Raw genomic sequence first — 22944 nt, 5'->3', positions numbered from 1 at the left:
GCCGAACTAGTAAATGATGTCGAGGAAGAATTTGACTGCCTCTTCTGAGCAGGATGTTGATGATGGGCTTGGCCTCTATCCACTTGGTGAACTTGTTGACTGCTACGAGTAGGTGAGTGAAACCGTCTGGGCCCTTTTTGAGGGGTCCCACCATGTAGAGGCCCTAGACCATGAAGGGCCGAGTGATAGGGATGGTTTGGATCTCCTATGCCAACAAATGGGTTTGTCGAGCATAGAACTGGCATCCTTCACACCTGTGGATGACGTCCTCTGCATCTCATAGCGCGATGGGCCAGTAAAAACCTTGGTGAAAGGCTTTTCCGACCAGCAACCTTGGGGTCACGTGATGTCTGTAGATCCTGGCATGGACCTCGAAGAGGAGCTGCTTCCCCTAGTTGGTGGGGATTCACTTCATGAGTACTCCCGATGAACTTTGTTTGTAGAGTTTGTCACCGAGCGCAATGATGGTCTTAGCGCGTCGAGTGATTCGTCGAGCTTCGGTCCTTTCAGGTGGGAGAACCTCCTCGACGAGGTAGGCGAGTAGCGGTGCTCACCAGTTGGTTTGATCGAGTGCCCATACGACTGATGTTGGCGGGTGATGTCGTCATAGAGGTATTGGGATCGGAGCCCCCGAGCGCTGGCTTAGAGTCAGGGTCAGAGCCCCCAAGCACCGGCTAGGTGTTGAGGTGTGTCTGGACTGGACCTTCTAGGACGTGGGTGGATGGCTCATGGACATCGTTGATGAAGACCCCGCTTGGGGATGGATCTCGCCTGGTGGCAAATTTCACAAGAAAATCGGTGGCGTCGTTGTCCTTTTGGGGGATGTGATACAGCTCGATCCCCTGGAATTTGTCCTCGAGCTTGCGCACCTCTTGGTAGTATGCTGCCATGAGGGGGCTTTTGTAGGAGGACTCCTTCATGACCTGATCAACGATTAGCTCTGAGTCGCCGCGAATGTAGAGTCGCGCAGCACCCAGCTCGATGGCGATGCGTAGTCCGTTGATGAGGGCCTCATACATCGTGGTGTTGTTTGAGGCTAAAAAGTGGAGGTGGATGGCATAGCGGAGCCTACTCCCATTTAGGGAGATCAGAACCACTCCAGCCCCCGAGCTGAGCGCCATTATGGACCCATCAAAGTACAATGTCTAGTACTCATGGGTGACATCTGGGGTCGATAGCTGCACCTCTGTCCATTCGGCGACAAAATCCACGAGAGCCTGAGATTTAATTGCAATACGAGGGATGTACGTCATTTTGTGGCCCATGAGTTCAAGTGCCTACTTAGAGATCTATCCCATGGCATCATGGTTACAGATGATGTCCCCGAGCAGGTATGAAGTGACGATCGTGACTTCATGGTTGGTGAAGTAGTGTAGGAGCTTCTGGGTCGCCATTAGCACGGCATATAGGAGTTTCTGCACCTGGGGGTACCAGACCTTAGGGTCGGTGAGTACTTCCCCAACAAAGCATACGGGCCGTTGGACCTTAAGTTGGTGTCCCAGCTCCTCCCTTTCGACGACCAACGCGGTGCTTACCACATGGTTGCTGGCGGCGATGTAGAGGAGAAGGGGTTCTCCCCGTTCATGAGCGACAAGGATCGGGGCTCATGTCAGGGACGTTTTGAGGCTCTCCAGGGCCTACTGAGCTTCCTTAGTCCAGACGAAAGTGTTCATCTTTTTGAGGAGCTTGTAAAGTGACATCCCCCGTTTGTTGAGTCGGGAGATGAATCGACTTAGAGTAGCCTAGGTAGCCGGTGAGCCTTTGTATGCCCTTAACATTGCGTATGGGACCCATGTTGGAGATGGCCGTGATTTTTTAGGGTTGGCCTCGATGTTGTGCTCAGACACAATGTATCCTAGCAGCTTCCCCTTTGGAACCCCAAAAACACAATTTTTAGGATTCAGCCTAATGTTGAATCTTTTTAGGTTTGTGAATGTTGCGGCCAAGTTTGCGATCAGGTCACAGGCTTGAGTTGTTTTGACCACTATGTCATCAACATATACGGCGATCATTGGTCTTGGCCGCTCGGCTTGATCAGGCTGATCGAGCAGGTCGATTTGGTTAGTGAAGCATGCTGCATGCACCTTTGGTAGGTGGTGCCAATGTTCTTCAAGCTAAATGGCATGGTTACATAGCAGTATGAACCATACGGGGTGATGAATGAGGATTGCGAGTTGATCGAACTCTTTCATCGCGGTCTGGTGATAGCCCAACTAGGCATCCAGAAAGGAGAGGATCTCGCAACCCGAGGTGGAATCAACTATCTGGTCTATGCGCGGCAAAGGGAAGTGATCCTTTGGGCACACTTTGTTGAGGCCTAGTATAATCAACGCACATTCTCCATTTCCCAGTCTTCTTTTTAACAAGAACGGGATTGGCATGCCAGTCGAAGTGGAATACCTCTCTGATAAATCTGGCTGCTAGGAGTTTAGCGATCTCTTCGCCTATGGCCCTGCGCCTTTCATCATTGAAATGGCGTAGGCATTGCTTGGTGGGCTTTGAGCCTAGGATAAGGCATAGTGCGTGCTTGGCGACCTCCCACGGTATGCCTAGCATGTCAAAGGGCTACCAAGCGAAGACATCGTGATTGGCGCATAGGAAGTCGATGAGCTTGCATTCCTATTTGGCCGGGAGCTAGGTCCCGATCCGCACCATCTTGGCTAGGATCGGTGGGGTTGACCCCCACCGCCTTGGTTTCCTTGAGCGGATGGAAGGCCATCGAGGAGGTTGGCTTGTTGCAGTCTAGGACTACCAGGATCGACGATTCCCTAAGCCACGGGAGCTCGGTCGAGTTGACAACTGTAGTGGCGAGCTCGTAGTGCTCGTGGTCGCACGTGAAGGCGTGTGAGAAGGCACTGCTCACGGTGATGACGCCATTTCAGTCCCAGCATCTTTAGCTTGAGGTAGGTGTAGTTGGGGATAGCCATGAATTTAGCGTAGGCATGGCTGCCCCAAGATGGCATGGTAGGACCCTAGAAAGTCCACCACTTCGAAGGTGAGGACCTTCGAGCAGAAGTTGGCTCGGTTGCTAAACAAGACGGGCAGGTCGATCTGCCCAAGCGGGTGTGCCTACGCTCCTAGGATCACCCTGTGGAAGGGAGAGCCCGCTAGGTGGAGCTCTGATCGGGGGATGTGCATGGTGTCGAGAGTGTCGACATAGAGGATGTTGAGGCCACTGCCTCTGTCCATCAGCACCCTGGTGAGGCGCTTCTTTTGGATGATGGGATCGACGACGAGTGGGTAGCATCCTAGTCTCGCGACGTGGGAGGGATGGTCCCTCTGATCGAAGGTGATTGGAGATTCTAACTAGCTGAGGAAGGAAGGGACGGCCATCTCAGCGATGCATGCCTCCCTGTAGCATACCTTGTGCTGGCGCCTGGACCAGATGACGTTGGATCCACTGAAGATCATGATGCATTCGTTAGTGTTGGGGAAACCATCTCCGTCCTTGCCCGCCGCATCTCCTTTCTTGGCTGCCGCCTCTTTATCGTCCCCTTCTTTTCGGCCCGTCGGCCTATCGTAGGAAATGTTTGAGGAGCTCACAGTCCTTGCAGAGGTACTTGATGGGGTAGGTGTGGTTGGTGCATGGGCTATCCATGAGTTTGTTGAAGTGGTCAGGCAGGCCCTGTTGGGGCTGCTTGCCCGTGCAGTCAGTTACAGCGACCAACGCGGTGTTGTTCAGTCGACGCTGATCCTTTTTGTTCTTCTTGCCCCTCTATGTGGAGGGGCCCTCGTCTTGGTCTGTGCGCTTGGCCTTGCCTTTGTCCCAGGCCCCCATTGAAGACCGCTCCGACCTGCTTCCTTAGTGGAGGCATGGTTAGTGGCGACGTCAAGCAGGTCATGTGTGGATCAGGGACTCATAGGTCTTCCCGGAGAGGAATGCGCTGATGAGTCCGCATCGATGACATCAGGGAGGGAGTTGGATCATTGGGAGAACTAGTGGATGTAGTCCCGCAGGGACTCGCTGGGCTCCTACTGGCAACTCTTGAGGTCCTAGGAGTTTCCAGGGCGAACATATGTCCCATAGAAATTACCGACGAAGACCCTCTTGAGGTCCGCTTAGTCACTGGATGCTTGTCAGTGTGGGAGGAATTCAAGCCATGCTCGAACATGTTCCCCCACGCAGATGGGGAGATACTGAATGATGAAAAAGTCATCATCCACCCCTTTGGCTCGGCAGGTGAGCCAGAAATCTTTGAGCCAAATACCAAGGTTTGTCTCTCCGGTGTACTTGGTGATGTTGGTGGACGGTCGAAAGCGCTATGGGAATGGCGCTCTCTGGATACGCTGGTCAAAGGCTCAGTGGTCCCGAGCCCTCAGGGCTAGGACTTTGGTCGTTCGGGCGGCGACCGTGTCTGGGGCGCGTTTCATCCGCTCCCCTTGATGGTTCAGCCAGGATCTGTGTCGCCTGCTCTCACTACCAACTAATGGACGTCATCATCATGTCGGGCAGTGATGCTAGTTGCTGATGACGCTATGAGCAGTCCTGGTGCAGACCGGGCCGCTCGTGTACCGATGGTCGGTGCAGAGCAGGCGCCAGGTCAGACCAAGGCGCAGTTGCTGCCTCCCGAGCCGTACCTGGTGGCCATAGCAGCGAGCGGATAGAGCGATCCAGTCCTGTGCATCCCCTGCTCCCCCGGTGGGGAGAGATGGAACGTGTTGGAGCCACGATGCGAAGCTTTCTGCATGTTGTATGGCGGTGGCTTCTAATAGAACCCAGAGGTTTCGGTAGACCACCCGCTCATAGGGGTCGACGGGCTCAGGTATGCCGCACAAAAGCATTGCTGCAACAGCGATGTTCTGGCTAGCTCGAGTGAACTATGGGAGGCCATTCCATCATTCATGATGTTGTGTTGGACCTAGAAGGCGCGACCCCAGGCGCCGCCCGTCGAGTCATGCGCATGGGCCACAACGTGCTGCACCGAGCTTGCCGACATAGGCGATGGCTGGCTCTATCGCCGTTGTCATAGTTCCTCGGCGTGCCCTTGTGAAACATGAGGGCCCCCGCACGTAGGTCCGGAGGGGTGTGAGTTTGCACAGACTCCTCAACGACTGGCGGCTGCCCTAGAGCGTTCGCCATAGCGCACTCCTAGGATAGACGGTGGCTAGATGCCATGTCGCCGATGCTGGAGCCGATGCTCTCACCCTCATCATCTAGGAGTTCGTGGAAAGTGGTAGGAGCATAGCTCGCCATTCCTATGAATTCGGATCTGAGGGGGGATGGCGATAGCATTCCTCAGAGCCCCCAAGCGCACACGTCTACGGGGGACATGAGGCCGTAGGGAAACCGATCGTATGGTGTTTGTGGTGCGGTAAATACGGTCCCTCCAGATAATCAGCGGGAGATAGTAAATAGAGAGTAAATAACAGTATGCATATTACTCACAGCGGGGTTTGAGCAGAGAGTTTGCTCGGAATCAAGCACAGATGCCATGTCGTTGAAGTTGTCGTGCAGTCCCGAAGCTGATGGAGGGCGCCCCTCCAATGGGCGCAGGAATGAGAGCCTCCTCGTGGAGGTGTAGTATGCTGAGCCGATCGGCGACAAAGTCCAGGCTTCTAAAGAGGAAGGCCTGGGATGGCTCGAAGACAGGTGGAACCCGCATCCCAACCGAGGCGAGAGCAAGAAACTTGAGTGAGCCAAAGCGAATCATATCGCCTGCGTCCGCCATGGCGAAGGTGGTGGAAAAGTGGGCCATCCGATGACCAAAAAATATTGAATGTACAACGTCTTCCCTACGGATAGCGCTAACTGTTGGTGCAGAAAGTAACCAACAAGTAAATATTTATAGTTTTGCCGTATGTTGTGATCGGAGGTGGCCTAGCACTCAATGACATAGGGTTTATACTGGTTCAGGCAACAGTGCCCTATGTCCAGTTTAAGTCGGTTGGTGACTTTATTCCTAAGCCTAGGTGCTCAAAGTTTGTAGTGGGGTTACAAATGAGAAGGAGAAAGATGGGGGTACAAGAGGTCCGATTGGCTCTGGTCAGGAAGGGCTGAGAGCGACAGGAGCTTTGCCATGAGCTAAGTGTTCAAGCGTGTGCTTGAGGTCCGAACCTGGCGATTTTGTGGTTGTGAGCTAGTGAACTTGATCGATCTGATAAATCTGGAAGCACTTGAATCGACCTAGATTAACTGAGTCTCTTGGAAGAGAGCGCATTCCCTTTTATAGATGAATGAGGATAGTCTTACAAGTGAGAGGGAGAGAGTACGTACGCTTCTAAACCTTGCTGCCCACGTCGGCGGGCACATGATGATGGTAGGCGCCCACAACAGTGTTGGATGTCAGATGCACGTGGGAGGCAGTGTTGTTTTGTTTGGGTATGGCAGATGTCGGTATCTGCTACACTGTTGATGCCTAGAGGCATGTGAGGGATTTTACCATGTTCACTCAGTGTAGCACCCGGTTTTAAAGACAAAACCAGATACACACTATATGTGAGCTCAGGAAGTCAAATCTCACATATAGCCACTAAATAAGGATAATATCAAAAGACAATACTTATTACATAACGTATTAGTAAAAGAAAAGTACCCTCAGAGTATAGACAGTGAAAAGTTGACTCCGATCTTCTAGCGAAGACTCCAAATTCACAAGGACGACTGACTGGTTGACCACAAGCCTTACTCCTCTAGACTGGCAATCTAGGTACCCATCCGGGATTTTTATCCAATGTATAGAAAATAAAACAAGTGTAAGTACATGTCGTACTTAACAACTATATCATGGGGTTCATGAGGCTCAAAAGGGCTGACACTAGTTTAACTACAATTAGCTTTAATAGATCATCTTTTTAGCAATTGGCTGGCAACAAGTTTATGCATAAGCCCATAAACTCATGATCAAGTAAACATGAATAATGTATAGCATAAACGATTAAATATTAGCATCATCATCCATTAGTGATCATCTCTATTCCATAAGGGTCCAAGGTCGCTCGTGTCCGTGAGCACGGTTGTTATAACAGTTTTATACTCTGCAGAGTTTGTACATGTTCACTGTGAGTTGTGATTTACCCTTTCGCCCGAGGTAGCTATTCTCTTGACCCACTTCCAAGGAAGGTCGACAGGGTTCACTATAAAGCATTTCAAAGAATTTATCTAACATGTTAGGGCCGCTAGGCGTATGTGGCCCATCTCTAGGAGTGGCATGTGTGGGCATCACAGCACAGTACACACTTCCTAGCAGCAAAGGAAACATACCCTGCGCCTCAAAGGTAACCACTAACAAGCTAGAAAAGATCCTCATACTGAGCTAAAGCTAGAGCCATATGGCCCTCACAGCTGTACTGTAAGTCCCGAATGATCGCTTATAGATAAGTCCTTAGGGAGAGGAATCTAAAGCATATAAACACTTCAACCCCCTGGTTCCATGTTACTAAAAAGTCATGTTTTAATGTTTATTGCATATATCATTAGTCAAGTTACAAGATCATGGTTTAGTTAAGCACTAGCAAAAACTATCCCAATACAATTACCCAAAGGTGTTAAGGAATCCAGGATATCAATTAGCTAGGGAATTTACTACAGTTGCCAAGGTAGACACATGCAATATGAATTAAGTGTTTAAATGTGAATAGGTAACAAGGATAATCCCATGTTATACTTGCCTTACACACCGATCCTTCGGTAAGCTTTATTCTTTGATGTCTTTCTTCTTCTTCTTGGATCACCATGTGTATCTCACCGACTGGACAATCATAGAACACCACACAAACATCCATACACATACATGCATAGCATATAGTTGCATCTATATCAGAACAGTACAACAATCATAGAAAAATTAAGTAAAAGAGGTTGATATACGATTCTACGTATCACTACGAACACACAGTCGCGAGAAGCACGCTAATCGAAGCTACGGTTGAAAAGTTACAACTACCGAGAGATTTGCTTAATACGTGGAAAAGAAACTATAGGCTTCATTTATGTTAACTATATGAATTCATGTACAAAAGATATTTTATAGACAATATAGATTAAATTAAGTCAATTTTAGATTTGAATTATAAAACAAAAGTAAAACAAATCATATTTTATGTATAAAACCCAGTTGCATAATTATTAATCAAGATATGATTTTTATGAAATAGTAATATAGTAAACAACATTACTAATGCGTAAATCTCGTCGTTACGAAACAAACGCAACTTGAACGGACTATTTCGGAGTTTAAATAAATAAGTTATGATTTAAACAAGTTTTCCTTTAATTGAATAATAGATTAAATCTACTCATAAATTTCAAGTGTTGAAAACATGCCAAATAGTTGTATAAACATGTAGAAAATGTAAATACGGTCCTAACGCAATTCGAACGGATGAAATCGGACTTAAAACGTAAAAGTTACGCATGAAATACGATTCAGTGGCATTCCTGTAAATATTTGAACTCAAATTTGAATTAAAACAATTAAAAATCTGAATTTAAATGTATTTTGGACTGGGCATACTATTTCTAGAATTTACAGGGTCCTAAACGAATAAAAACAGGACTGATTTGTATTTATTTTGAACTGCTACGGACTAGTGGGTTAATTCTACAAAAATAGGAGGGCTTTTCTACAAAAGAGCGCGGCTGACTCGGGGGGTTGACCGCGTCGGCTGACCGTGCGCCACACGGCTAGCCGCTGGTTGGCGCGGTGTGCCACGCGTTCGGTGGACGCGGTGCGCTGGCGCCATGGACCACGTCCACGAGTCCGTGGTGGACCGACTACTGACCGAAACTGGTATGATCAAATCGGGGCCGTCCACGCTTGATCTAACGGTGCCAGTGCAATGGAGTGTTTCCCCGCCGCTGCACAACACCGCCAGCGAGCCCGCCATGGCCTGCGGCGAGGCGAGCACGGCGGCAAACGTCGGTACGACGTTTTGGTGCACCCCGATCGATTCCAAACCCACTGACGCATAGAACATGACCCCGCGGACTCAACGGAGCACAAAACAATGGCGGGGTACGCGTCGGGGTACCGAGCCCACGGCGGCGCCATGGCCGGCGGGTCGGGTGTTTGGTGCTACGGCATTCCTGGTGCGTGATTCGACAAATGGAGGGCAGAGGAGGGACGAGGAGCTCACCGCGAGTTGATGGAAACAGAGCGTGGCGTCCGAGACAGGCTCTAGAGGCGAGGTCGACGGCGGTAGTGGTGGCTGGAGAGACGAATGGAGAAAGGAGAAAGGGAAGGCGCTCGGTTGGGGGCTTTATAGGCTTGGGGTGCTGCGTGGATGGAAGGGGAGCGGGGCTGATTGGCCGCTTGCCAAACAGGCGCGGGCGACATGCCTTGTAGGAGCGTCGGCGCGACGGATTTCCATACAGGGCGTGCGTCATTGGCGGTGAGGAAGGAAGGAAGGCGTCGGGGGAGAAAGGAAAGGAAGAGGAGGCGCTGACACGCGGGACCGGCAACGCAGTGAGGGAGAAGGGAAACAAGGGCGCTGACGAGTGGGGACGGCTTGCAGCGAGAGGGAGAAGCGACGCGTGCGGGCGCTTGCTGCGGGCGTCTGACGGCGTGGGACCAGGAGCGCAGTGAGGGGGAGAGAGAGGAGCGAACGGCGCGTGCAGTGAAGAGCTGGTTGCAGCGTCGAGCTGGGCCGCGCGGAGTGGGCCAATGCGGTGCAGGCCGGAGCGCGGGAGAAGGAAGAAGGGCTGGGTGGGCCACCGAGCGGGCCGAGCGCGTGAGGGAGGGGAGAAAGGCTGCTGGGCAGGTTTCGAGGTTGGGCCAAAAAGGGCAGAAAAGAATATTTTTCAAATAAAAATCCTTTTCTATTTCTGAATTCTATTTCTTAATTCAAAACCATTTCAAATATGAACCAAATCAAGCATAAATATGATTTCAATGTACTTTATAATTCCAACATAGATGAACCAATTTTTGGTAAGTTTCCAAAAATAACTTTTTAAGTTCTTACATTTTCCAATTCCTTTTCTTTTTCTAATCTTCCAATTCTAAGCTAAATTCAAATTCCAATTCGAGTATGGTTTCAAAAATACTTTCCCATTCAATAAAAATGGACAATTCTATTAGGATTTCCAAGATAAATTTTACACTTTTATTTTCTAATTTTCTTTTCTTTCTTTTCTTTTATTTCAAAGCCATTTTCAAACTCTTTTTCAAAAGCATTTTAACCATTTTGACTTTTAAACTAAAACCACTCAACCAATAAAATTAAATGCAATAGCATGTATGCATCAAACATATTGCTACCTTATAATGTATTTTAAATTAATGAAAAATTTTATTTTCCTATATTTCATATGCATAAAAATTCATAAATAAATCATTTGAACTCTATTTCAAAAGAGGCAATTTTTAGGGTGTTACAACTCGGTATGGTAAATGCCGGCCGCCCACAACACTGTCGATGTCCAGAGGCATGTGGGGGGAGCCTTACTGTATGGGAGTTAATGGCGCCCACAATACTGTAGGAAAAAAATGTCGACGCCTACAATATTGTTTGGGCTTTGTTGCGCCAGGGAGGCTGCAGGTGTACATGGTACGGTTCATGGTATCGTGGTTTGACTTGTGCGTCCTGCCTTACTTTCTTCATCCGTTCCCTAGTCCCTACCGAGCGGACGTCCCCGGTCGGTTGGCTCTAGTCGGCACTGATTGCGCCAGTCGGAGGATAGCGGTGAGTAGGGCTTTTGCGTACCCCGGTCGGAAACGTGAGGTCAGGAGTCAGAAGTAGTGTTTTGACCAGGCCTTCCAGCCAGAGAGGTCGTCCGAAGGCGGCTGGAGATCGAAGTGAGCGCTCTGGTCGGAGAGGAGGGCCAGAGTCGGAAAATGGACGTCGTTCCTCCTCGGCCAGGTCTTTTGGTTGGTGATTGGATCACCCTCCTGACCAGTCGTTTCGATACTTGGGCCGGCCCATGAGTTACGTGTTGTCTGCTTGGGTCGAGCCTTTGTTGGGAAGCTGGTTCGTGAGAGACCCCGGGTTTATGAATCCGACACATAGTATTAGACTTTTCATTATGTAGTTGTTTTTGTTATTTATGGTCATAATATTCAGTTTGATATTACGGACGTAGTGAATTGTGATTACTTGCTGCAAACAAAACCTAACGAAATAGGGCATTATATAATTCAACACACAAAACACATGAAAATGGACATGTGAACATGTACTGAACTTAGGTACAGAGATCCTGAACTAAACCTAACATGTCTTAGATAATTAAAGCGAATAATGTACCGAACGCGGGTCGGGAGGGGCGGCGTGGGACGGCCGGCGCTCAGTGCGGCGAGGCGGCGCAAGCGGGCTGGGGCCACGGGCGGCCAGCACGGCGGGGGCCGGCGCGAGCGCAGGCACGGCCGGGGCTACGCGCTGCGACAGTCGCGGCGGTGCAGCAGCGCTGGCGGCGCCCTAGCTCAGGAGCAGTAGAGAGAGGAAGAGAGAAAGGAAGGGAGGGCCCATACATAAGACTGGGCTTGGCGGCAATAACAACGGCGTCAAGATCTACGGCGCCAAGGTGCATGCCAAGTCACCGCCACGTCTGCATCGAGCCTAAGACCTAGACGCCAAAATCTATAGCGCCGAGACGTATAAGCTTGACGCCACCAACAATGACGTCAAGTTAAGAGTCTGATCTTGAAAGCATACCTCTAAGGTATATTTGTGAATTTTTTTTTGAAAACAGAGAGTTAAAAAACAAAAAATGCGACTGATGCGTGGTGGACAAGACGCGACCCTTCCAGTGGTGGCCAGGAGGACAGGACCGGCACCTAGCAGGCACCGTAGCAGTACAGACGGGTACCCGTCACGTGATCTGGATCTCGCATCCAATCTGTCCTGACCAGCGACATGACATAGGCCATGTCTAGAACACGGGAATGTTTTTCTATTCTTATATATTTTCTCTGGACTAGGTCCTATAAAATTTCTACTTAATTCCTATGAAATTCTTATGTTCTAACCGTTCTAAACAGGCCCTTGCATTGTCGATTGCTCTGGGATCAGGATGTCTGAACAGGAGACTAATTGAATGCTCGTGCCTCATGTGTAGAAAGAGACGGACGGATCTCGGCGTGATATGGTGGAAAAAAGGATGGGAAAATTCGAATGGTCGAAATGTGAGCCTTGGTGTCTCCGTGTTGGTAACTTCGTTTTCTGTTAGGACTGCTACTTCTATGTCGGCTGTCCCTGGGACCGTGCTGGACGAGCTACAGGAGGGCCAGCTGTTGCATCCTCATGGAGAAAGAGTCAAGCGGGCCAAGGCCAGAAGCAGCCGGGTGTTTGGGCCTGATTGGGTCAACGTGTGAAGCCCAGCTGGAGATATGTGTGAGAGTCATTTGTTATAAATAGGATAGCACCTGCTTGGAGGAGGGGTATAAACTATCTGTAATAAACCTTACCTGAATCGCCTAAGAACTCGTCTGTCCTCGCCCCTTGCTATGCTTTCCCTGTCCTCTCCGATTCCTCCCTTCCCCTTCCTAGTGCTGCTGCTAACAAATTGGTACCGGAGCCACCCTTCCTCAGAACGTGATCCCCAACGGTAGGTTGATCGCCGCTCTTCGCCTTGTACGTGGAGCGTGTGATTCCGTAGGTCTGTGTCGAGGTTGTTTTGATAGGTGACGAGTGTAGCGAGTAATCTGTGCCACTACCCTAGAGCCGCTCCAAAGTGATCACGCCCACTACACCAGATTCCGCCGCTAGCTTGGGGCCATGGACCCGAACACCAAAATGCTTGTCGATGAGATGAAGGCAATGCGCTCGGCCTTGGAGGGCCGCATCGGAGGCGTTGAATCGTCATTGGGCAAGGTGGAGTCCTCGCTGGGCTGGCATATCGGGTTGGTGGAGAGCTTCATCTCCGAGCGATTCGCCAAGCTGGAGGATGCAGCCCAGGTGTTCGACACTTGGAAGCCGTCGATCAACATGTCGGTGAAGTAGCCGCGTCTCGAGATGGGTGCGATCCGCAAGTCCGAGGAGACCATGGAGAGTAATTTTTGTAGCCCTAAGATAGCTTGTTTATTAGGGTAGCTAAATATCCATTAAACCTTTAATATGAATAAAAGAAGAATATTAACTTATGAAATAAAGCACTTGTTATCGTGAGCTTGACACTTGATTTGATAGAGCCGATGGTTAGCTTAGTATCTTAGTCCATTAGAGCTAGCTTGTTAGTATATCCTATGTGTTCTTATTTTAAGAGTTGTTGTTTAAATATTAAATTATTGCATCATCATCGCATGCATATAGAGAATGAGTTAGCGGAGATTGTGACCACCGGCGAGCACGAGTTCGAGGAGATCGTCGATGAGTACGAGGAGGTCCCGAAGCCGCCACTAACTGACGCAGTTAACACCACGCCTGCCCAAGGCAAGCTCCGGTGCATAACCTCTATTTTTCATATCCACCGCGCGCGCGCGTGTGTATATATATATAATATATATATAAGTTGTATATTTACGTTGAAGGAATTTTATGGAAACCACATGCATATATATATCTACCCTATGAGTCCTACTAGTGCAGGTTCAAGTAGCTGATATGCTTAAGTTGTCGGTAGCGTGAGTAACCTGCCGTTACTCACAATAGGTGATTATTATTACTCTCATAATAAAACGATAAAAAGAAAATGGAGACCGGACAGGGATATGGTATGGGTATTGGTGAGTGTAACAAGTTGTGTCACACGATCACAGGGCTTAGCTTGGTTATACTATTTTCCCTGTCCGTGTCAATTGAGGACCGTCCATTGCCGTGGATGGTAGTCAGGTCACAAACTTATTATCCTGAGCACATACTTGCTTATGGGAGCGGGAAGGCTCGTTGCGCTCTTGTAGTTGGTTCTGGCTCTTTCCTGGACCGACTGATTGGAGGCGGGGAAAGGTAGAGGTCTAAGCACCATACTGAGATTGGGTCTGGGCTTGGAGTCCAAGTTTGGACGGGGACCTAGACCCCTCGATAGGAGTGGAATAGGACGGTCTCGTTTGTGCCTGGGGTGCAAACGGGGCGTGTGTTTCGAGGTACCCAGCTGGGATACATTGGTTCACGAATCACCGTTTCTGTGAGATGGTACGACTTGACTATGGTCTAGCACTGTAGTAAAAACTGGAAGATAAAAGATGGTAAAATAATTCTGATTGCTCAACTCTTGCTTGAAGGTAGAACATGTGCTTACCTAGAATGGTTAGCTAATAAAGTAATTATGACTGCTAATAAAACTTGACACTAAGGACGTACGGTTAGTAATGCTTTTCGCAAGCAAAAGAAAACAACAAACCATATTGCCTATTATATCTTTGAGATTCGAGAAAATATTCCCAGGGTTTATTTTACCCTGTTGCAGGTGCAGCTTGAGGAATTAGCTCTTGTGTGGATGATTCTTCTGGTGGGCATAGATGGATCCGTGTATCGTTTCTGCTAGATAATTATTACATTCCGCTATTTAATTATTATACTCTGAACTCTGGTATTGTAATAAATAATTTTTAAGACTCTATGTTGTATGAAATAGACTAAATACTATAAGCTCGTACTCGTTATTGGATTCTGGGTAAAAAACGTGGATTGTTTCAAGTTCTCCCTTGGGGTGTGCTCGACGGAACTGCCCGTTTTAGTCTATTTTGGAGCGCTTAGTATCTAGTGGAAGATGAACGCCTCCGAAAGTGTGTTATTCCAGATGGTTCTGCCACAAGGAGTATGCAGACCATTTCACCAAGTTGGTAGATTAGTTGTTGGCCTATGGCAAGAACACTGACCCTCTGTTCTATGCCATGAATGGAAGTTTGTTGATGGTCTTCTAGATGATATTCGTTCTGCAGTTCAAATGCAGCGCCCTACTTCTGTCGATACTGTTGTGGTTTTGGCTCTGTTATAGGAGGAACTGGTGGATCATCCATCCAAGCACCGTGATGGAAGGCAGCCAGACGGCTACAGCTTTCCAAAGCTGCAACCAAAGGGGTCAATGCCATTGCCTACCCCTCCTTTGGTGGACAAGAGTGGCTGGGTACCAGCTGGTGCTGCAGCCTCTGATGATCGGTGTTCGCCCATTGTGGATGCTAAGCTAGCCACGCTGAGGGACTACCGTCGTGCCCGGGGCCTCTGCTTCCACTACTGGCGAGAAGTGGTCTCGTGATCACTGTTGTCCTGAGAAGATTCAAGTACATGTGTTGCAAGAGGTATGGGATCTTTGTCATGATGATGATAGCGATGACGGTTGTGATGACAACACTGGTGGGGTTTAGTCCCACATCGTGTAGCGATGGTGGGGGAGCACAACATATAAGGCGGGAGAATCCTCACCTATCAGGCTAGTTTTTTGGGTTGAGTAAGCCCAATGCCTTATATATTGTAGCTCCGGTGGACCTGGGACCTGTGGGAGCGCATGCTCGTGGTAACGAGCCGGGCCGGCTGTAAGCCAGCTCCAAGATCGTGAACTCGGTGGTCACCACCGGTTTCAACAATTGGTATCGGAGCCCATGGTCAAAAAAAGCTAAACCCGATAAAAAAAATCTTGAGCGTCACACATATGGCGGGGGCACCCCGATGTGTGACTAAGGGGGAGATTGTTGGGGTTTAGTCCCACATCGTGTAGCGATGGTGGGGGAGCGCAACATATAAGACGGAAGAAGCCCCCACCTATCAGGCTAGTCTTTTGAGTTGAGAAGGCCCAAAGGCCTTATATGTTGTCAGCTTCGGTGGACCTGGGACCTGTGGGAGCGCAGGCTCGTGGTAACGAGCCGGGCCGGCTGTAAGCCAGCTTCAAGATCGTGAACTCGGTGGTCACCACCGGTTCCAACAATTGGTATCAGAGACGTCCTATGGTCAAAAAAGCTAAAGCCAATAAAAAAAATCTCGAGCGTCACACATATGGCGGGGTACTCACCTATCAGGCTAGTCTTTTGGGTTGAGTAAGCCCAATGTCCTTATATGTTGTAGCTCCGGTGGACCTGGGACCTGTGGGAGCGCAGGCTCGTGGTAACGAGCCGGGCCGGCTGTAAGCCAGCTCCAAGATCGAGAACTCGGTGATCACCACCGGTTCCAACAAACACTGTTCAGGACCCGTGGAGGTACTTGCAGCGACCACAGGTTAGCCCCCAGCTCGGACCATCTTATTCAGTGGTACGGTTCAAGGGCGATCAGTCACTATTCTTATGGATTCTGGTAGCCCTTGTTCATTTCTCAGTGAGTCCTTGGCAGTTCATCTTTCTAGAAGCTCTTAGCTGACAAATGCACCGAAGGTTCATATTGCAGATGGCATTTTGGTTCCTTGCTCTCTGGGGTTTCGGGCTTTGCAGTGGGAAGTGCAGGATACTATGTTTTAGTCTGACTTTCTTGTGATGCCTTTACCATTCAATGATATGATTTTGGGCATGGACTGGTTAGCTTCTTATAGTCCGATGTAGATTAACTGGGAGCATAAGTGGTTGATTTTGCCATGTGGTCAATCTTCTGTGCGTCTGCAGGGCCAGTTAACTAAATTGCCAGTGGGATCAGCCATTCAGGTAGCGACCGTGTACCCTGATTCTGATAGTCCTTCCACACTAGCGTTGCCACCTTAAGTGTCCCAGCTACTTGATGAGTATTAGTCAATTTTCGCTCCACCTGCTCATTAGTTCGATCATCCTATTCCGTTGATCCCGGGCGCAACTCCAGTTCAGGTGCATCCTTACCGCTATTCCCCCTCGGTTAAGGATGATATTGAGCGTCAGGTGGCTGAAATGCTTTAATCAGGCATCATTCAACCCAGCACTAGCCCCTTTTCTTCTGTGGTATTGTTGGTCAAGAAGAAAGATGGCACGTTTCATTTCTGTGTCGATTTCAGGCACCTAAATGCCATAACTGCTAAATCTAAGTACCTAGTGCCGATTATTGAGGAGTTGCTTGATGAACTCACTGGTGCATCTTGGTTCACATGCTTGGATTTGACTACTGGGTATCACTAGAAACATTTACAAGAGGGAGAGGAGCCCAAGACTGCTTTTCAGACCCATTCAGGCCGATATGAGTTTCGGGTAATGGCTTTTGGCTTGACTGGCGTGCCGCCACCTTTCAGAAGTCAATGAATACAACTCTGGCACTGTTACTTCGGAAGGGAGTCCTGGTCTTCTTTGACGACATCCTGATTTATAGTCGCTCCTTTGAAGAGCACATCGCTCTTTTGCGTCAGGTCCTAGAATTGTTACAGAGAGACCAATGGCAAGTGAAGCTGTCCAAATGTGTTTTTGCTCAGCGACAGTTGAAGTATTTGGGGCACATGATCTCTGAGCAGGGTGTGGTGACAAAACCAGAGAAAGTGCAGGCAGTCTCCCAATGGCCAGTTCCTACATCTGTCAAGGACTTGCGTAGTTTCTTGAGGCTGGCTGGTTACTACCGCCATTTTGTGAAGCATTTTGGTATATGTTGGTATAAATTAATGCACACAGAATAATCTATAAGTGCACAGATATTAACCGATGTAGCACTTCATTGAGAGTACCCAATTTTATATCGAACTCGAGGAAATGTGTGTGAGAATAACCAAATCTAACTTATTCCAACTTCACAATCAAGGCTAGATAATAGGAGCGTAGAGGAGACTGTTAAGGTCTTCTAGTTCTAACTTCAGTAACACGATGCTCGTGACATGATTTAGTAGTTGGTTTAGGACGTAACACCGAGGGTGTTACAGAAAGCTACAGCGGTATCCGTGCACTTGCGGATTTATCTGTGTGCGTTAAATATACCAACACATGGCACAAGGATGGTGTCTAACTGGGCCGAGGTGACTGTTGTCCCCTTAGTCCTTGCGAGATTAGTATGGCATGCTCGCTCCTGTCAGAGCGGGCGCACCGGGCAGGGCTCGACCTCTTTTGTCCCTCCTAGGGGCCGTGACAAGGAAGAGGTCGTGTGTGAGCGTCGTGCGGTCAAGGCTAGGGGAGGGGTCGTGGTCAACCTTACCCTTGATGCATTCGGCTTAGTTGGGCCTCGGTTGTTCGGGCCTTCACTGACTGACGAGTTGTAGGCCGTGTGGCGTGCTAACTAATTGGTGCCCTGAAATACCCCGGGGTTACAACCCCGAGAGTGCTGCTGATGTTCTTTCTTGGCTGTCATCTTCTCATTGCGTGGCAATATCTGTTGCTCAGCCACAATGGCTTTCAGAGGTTCTCCACTTGTATGCTGCTGGCAGTCATGTTCAGGAGCTCATTACCAAGTTAGCAGTCGACCCAAATGCAGTTCCTCACTATACCTTGCGGGATGGTTTGCTTCGTTATAAGCAGCGAGTTTGGGTTGGTCAGGATCAGGAGCTGCAGAAGAAGATCATTTTGGCTATGCATTCTAACGCCGTGGGTGGTCATTCTGGCATTCCTGTCACTTACCGCCGTCTTAAACAGTTCTTTGCCTGGTCCAGCATGAAATCTTCAGTTCACAAGTTTGTCCAAGCTTGTATTACCTGCCAGCAAGCCAAGCCGACTGCCAGGACTGTTGCAACCTTTGCCGGTGCCAGACCGTGCTTGGAAGGTAATCACCATGGATTTCATGGAAGGCCTACCATTGTCTGGTGGTTTGAATTGCATTTTGGTGGTTGTTGATACCTGCTCTAAATATGCTCATTTCGTGTCATCCAGGCGCGCAAGGGGGAGGGGATGTTAGGACTGCTACCTCTACGTCGGCTGTCCCTGGGACCGTGCCAGACGAGCTACAGGAGGGCCAGCTACTGCATCCTGGTGGAGAAAGAGTCAAGCAGATCGAGGCCAGAAGCCCAGCTGGAGATGTGTGTGTGCGTGAGTCATTTGTTATAAATAGGATAGCACCTGCTTGGAGGAGGGGTATGAACTATCTGTAATGAACCTTACCTGAATCGCCTAAGAACTCGTCTGTCCTCGCCCCTTGCTATTTTTCCCTGTCCTTTTCCGATTCCTCCCTTCCCCTTCCTAGTGCTGCTGCTAACATTTTCATGCCTCTTTTTGTTTCCTCCATGGTACTGCACTGCACCTGTAATTTTCAGAAATACTGTGTGCTTGGCTTTGTGGGTGCAAGTGTGGCAAATTATCTTCGCGGGGCTTTGGTGTGCTAGAAGAGAGACGATATTTTAGATGTTTTCCGGCGATTGTAGTCATACTTGAAAAGAATTTATTAGCTAGCTAAAATCCGTCTTCACAAAGTTTCAGGACGTGCCCTATTGGCTGTTGCCTGCACGGTTGAACCACGGAGAAATGTCGCGTGCAGAGTTGCAGGCACCCGTACGTGATCAGGACGATTGGTCAATTCCCGAACCGATGCCGACGCCGAAGACACCGAGGAATGGTCAAATCTGAAAAGGCACCACGCACCTATACATGGCCAACCGGACCGCACGGCACGGCACTATGCGACACGGCAGCTTAACCGTGCCATGCCTGTTAGGCCGTGGCCCATGCACGGCAAGGTTAGCCGTGCCGTGCTCCTAGACACGGCAGCCCGCGTGTGCCCATGCCGGCCCGCAGCCGAGCCCCGCGCTCGAGGCCGTCGCGCCGCCACCATAGCAGCCGTGCTTTGCGTGAGGACGTTGCGCCGCCGTAGCAGTGCCTCCGCCGAACGCCGCCGCGCCGCCGCAACGCCTTGCCACGCCGTCGCGCAGTCGTCGTAGCCACATCTGGAGGGGAGAAGACGTAGGGAGCAGGGGAGAGAGTGGCCTGGGACCTGCGGCCGCTGGCCTAGCGAAGTAGCGAGTTAGAGGCGGAGAGGGTTCAGTCGGACTCGGAGAAGGAGCGAGCGAGACAGAAACTGCAGCGGGGAGGGAGGAAAATGAGGATGGAGGTAGCTTTTATACCTAGGTTTTCTATCGAGATATATATTTAATGGTAAAAAAATGCTTGAAGTTGATCCAACGACTGACAACAACCGGACCGTTATCGTGCCGACCTATTAGTCATGCCGTGCCTGGACCGGCACTACGGGCCGATATGGCGGCCCAGGCACGGCACTACGACTAGACCGTGCCAGGCACGGACATGAAGGGGGCCGGGCCATGCCATGTCTAGCCGTGCTTTTCAGTGCTGTGCCCTGGATCGGCCCAGCGGGCCTGCCCAGCTGGCCAAGTATACACGCACCACTTGCACCTGCCCTGCCTACGAGTATTCCAATAGCTAGCTGCACCCAGCTGTCTGGAGCTTGACGACCAAATCCCTTCCCCCTTCCGGTTGCCGCGACGCGACAGGCAGGTGCCTTCCAGCCAGCGCGCACTCGCACGCCACGACGCGGCACCCAAGTCCTCGGGCCACTGCCCGCCGGGCCCCCTGCCTTTGGTGCCTGGTCCGCGCTGCGCTCGCCGTGCTCGACCCGACCACGACAGCGTCCACTTCGCGCCCGCGACCAGCCAATCCGCCGAGGCCAGGCCAGGCCCGCGAAAGGGTCAGAAAAATCCGGGAAACGCGACTGGTCGGGCCGGGCTCGGCTGGTTGTGGTGGTCAAAACCACGATCGAGTCGTCGAGCACGCGCGAAAGCTGTAAAGCTTCTTCCCCTGCGGCTTCTTCGGTTCCAGCTCGGCTCACGGCCGCGGCGTGAGCGTGTGCGTGTGGCATACATATATAAAGAGGAAACGGCGACTAGGAGAACGGGGACGGGAGCAGCGCGGCGGCGGCGGCGGGGCCTAGCACGTCGAGCTTTGCCATGGCGTCGATGATGATGAGTTCTCGCACGGCGTCGGCCGGAGCAGAACATCGCCGTCAGCACGTCACCGTGGCGTGCGGTGGGCTGCCGCGGCCCATCAGGCCCGTGCCGGGCACGGCAGGCCCACGGCCTGGAACGCCGAGGCCGGTGGGTCCGTCGCCGTCGGGGCGAGCGGGGCCGGAGTGCAACTGGTGGGGCGCTGGCGCGCGGCAGCAGGTGACGGCCGCGGTGGCGCCGAGGCGACCGAGGAGCAGCAGGGGCGCATCATGCGCGCGCGTGCCCACGGGGAAGGGGAACCGGGAGCTGGTGAGGCGGGCGCTCGCGCCGCCCGCCGCGCGCGGCCGGGGACGCAGCAGAGCCGTCCTGATGAGGAGGTGGAGCTTCCGGCCCGCGCCCAGCCGGCTGCGCAACGCGTCGGCGTCGTCACTCTCCTCGCCGTCCCCTGCCTCGCCGCGGCCACGTCCGTCGTGATCGATCGTCGCGACCGAATTCTTTGATTCGTCGTTAGTGGAAAAGTAAAACCTTTGATCTGTACAGCACTTCGTAATTTTTTTAAACGCAGTTCACAATTTTGACCAGCTGTATATGTTCTCCGAATGTTTAGTGGAATGGTCGAAGGTACCTAGCAATCGTTTTATGCAAATGATTCGATTCGGATCATAAGACCCACGTTGCTATTGTGATCTGAACCTCATAGTGACATGATTAGTATTAGTAATCCAAATGTCCATTTTAAAAGTTTAGAAACCTAGTATTTTACTCATTAAAACTTATAATATTGTCAGATCAGTATAGACCAGGATCGTCCTTATTGCTTTTACACATCTTCAAACAATTGATTGTTCGATAATCCTGGCCAACAGAGGTCCGTGCCGTCCGGATGCGGCTCATTCTCATCTATTCATCAGCTCTCTCTCTCTCTCTCAAAGAACAATACACACGCACAGGGGTTTATGTCCGGAAATTTCCCAAATCAACCTCGAGCCAGCCCATCTGCATGTATGCCTGTCTCCACTTCCTCTTCCTCTACCTCCCTCCAGCTCCATTGCTCCGTTCCGCTCGACCTTGGCGTGCGGTGCTCGCTGCGGCTCGATCTGGCGGAAGGACAACATGTCGGCCTCGGCGCCGTCGCCACCGGCTGGCGAGGAGAAGTAGGAGGCGGCGCCCGTCAGGCACTACAATGGCGTCAACCACCTCGACAAGTTCATGCTCCGCGAGGTCCGGGGTAGCTCGGTAGAGGTACCCATCTGCCACTCCCATGAGCCACCGAGCATGTTCCGGCTGCCGGATTCTAGCGTAGATCCGCGACGCTTGCCATGGTGCTCTTCGAAGCCCGATTTCTCGGTTGTTGCCCCGGCCTTCTCCTCCCCTATGTTGCATATGTATGTCTCCAATGTTTCAAACATTTCAGATGTATGTTGCAGTTGTTTCATCTCGATGTTGCAAAAGGTAGATCGGGGGATGTTGCACATATTGCATATGTTGCAAGTGTTTTAGAAGCATATTACAAGCATTTGTTCAAAATATTTCATCTGTTTTCATACGTCTGTTGCAATCATTTTTTATCTGGATGTTGCATATGTTCCACACATATGTTGCAACAGTATATTATAAATGTTGTAGTTGTTTCAGTCTCATGCTGTAGCAAGTAGTTTCATGTTGCAAATTGTAATTTTGGATGTTTCATGTGTTTCACACATGCCGCAAGTTGCAATTTTAGATGTTTCATGTGTTTCACACACATGTTGCAAGTGCATTTTAGTTTTTTCAAACGTAAATATTTTTCATATTGCAAGTGTTTTATGTTGTTCGGCCAGGGACGAACTGAGGGCGAGCAAGCTGGGCGCGCGGTGTGCCGGGGGGGGGGGGGGGGGGGCGGATGGTGGTGCTACGGTCGGGGAACGCTAGGGGCGTGCTCGTCCTCAACTGCTCATCCCGGCTCCTGAGTACCGCCCGTGGAGAGAGGGGGGGGGGGATAGGGACGACCGGTAGGCGCAGAGACGGGGCAAAGTGCGCACATGGGACGGGGTGAAGGCTAACAAGATCAGGGCGAAGGATGACGGAGGCAGGCTGCGTGGACGTCCGGACGTCAGGGCGTTAGACACGACCTTGATTGTTCCATAATGTTCTTGAAAAAGCATCATTCCTTGAAAGGAAAACTTCAATGACACCCTCAATCTCCATTCTAAATCATACCTCGATGCCTTCTTCGATAGGAACCTGACGGACCAAGACGTCGAGGCCGTGGACGAACTCTTCCCGGCAACGAAAACGAGAGCCGGTCGAATGAGTCGCCGGCCTCTCGCCGCGGCGGCGTAAGTGTAGGCCACTGACTCAACTGGTTGTCCCTAATCCATGGATAACACAATCATCTTGTC

General features: G+C 50.5%; 1 protein-coding gene across 1 annotated transcript; it reads left to right on the top strand.

Annotated features, from left to right (window-relative positions):
• Positions 1-20406: 20406 nt before the first annotated feature.
• LOC136552560 (uncharacterized) lies at positions 20407-21195 on the top strand. Its single transcript, XM_066544119.1, has one exon. It carries the CDS (start codon positions 20567-20569, stop codon positions 21035-21037), a length of 471 nt encoding a protein of 156 aa, XP_066400216.1. The 5' UTR covers positions 20407-20566; the 3' UTR covers positions 21038-21195.
• Positions 21196-22944: the final 1749 nt, after the last annotated feature.

Source organism: Miscanthus floridulus, chromosome 4 (assembly GCF_019320115.1).
Source record: "Miscanthus floridulus cultivar M001 chromosome 4, ASM1932011v1, whole genome shotgun sequence".
Classification (NCBI taxonomy): Eukaryota; Viridiplantae; Streptophyta; class Magnoliopsida; order Poales; family Poaceae; genus Miscanthus; species Miscanthus floridulus.
Note: the sequence above shows the minus strand (reverse complement) of the source record. Positions and strands in the feature narration are given on the sequence as shown.

Excerpts from the sequence above, each read along its gene's own strand:
- LOC136552560 (XM_066544119.1), top strand. The coding sequence starts at position 20,567 with ATGGCGTCGATGATGATGAGTTCTCGCACGGCGTCGGCCGGAGCAGAA.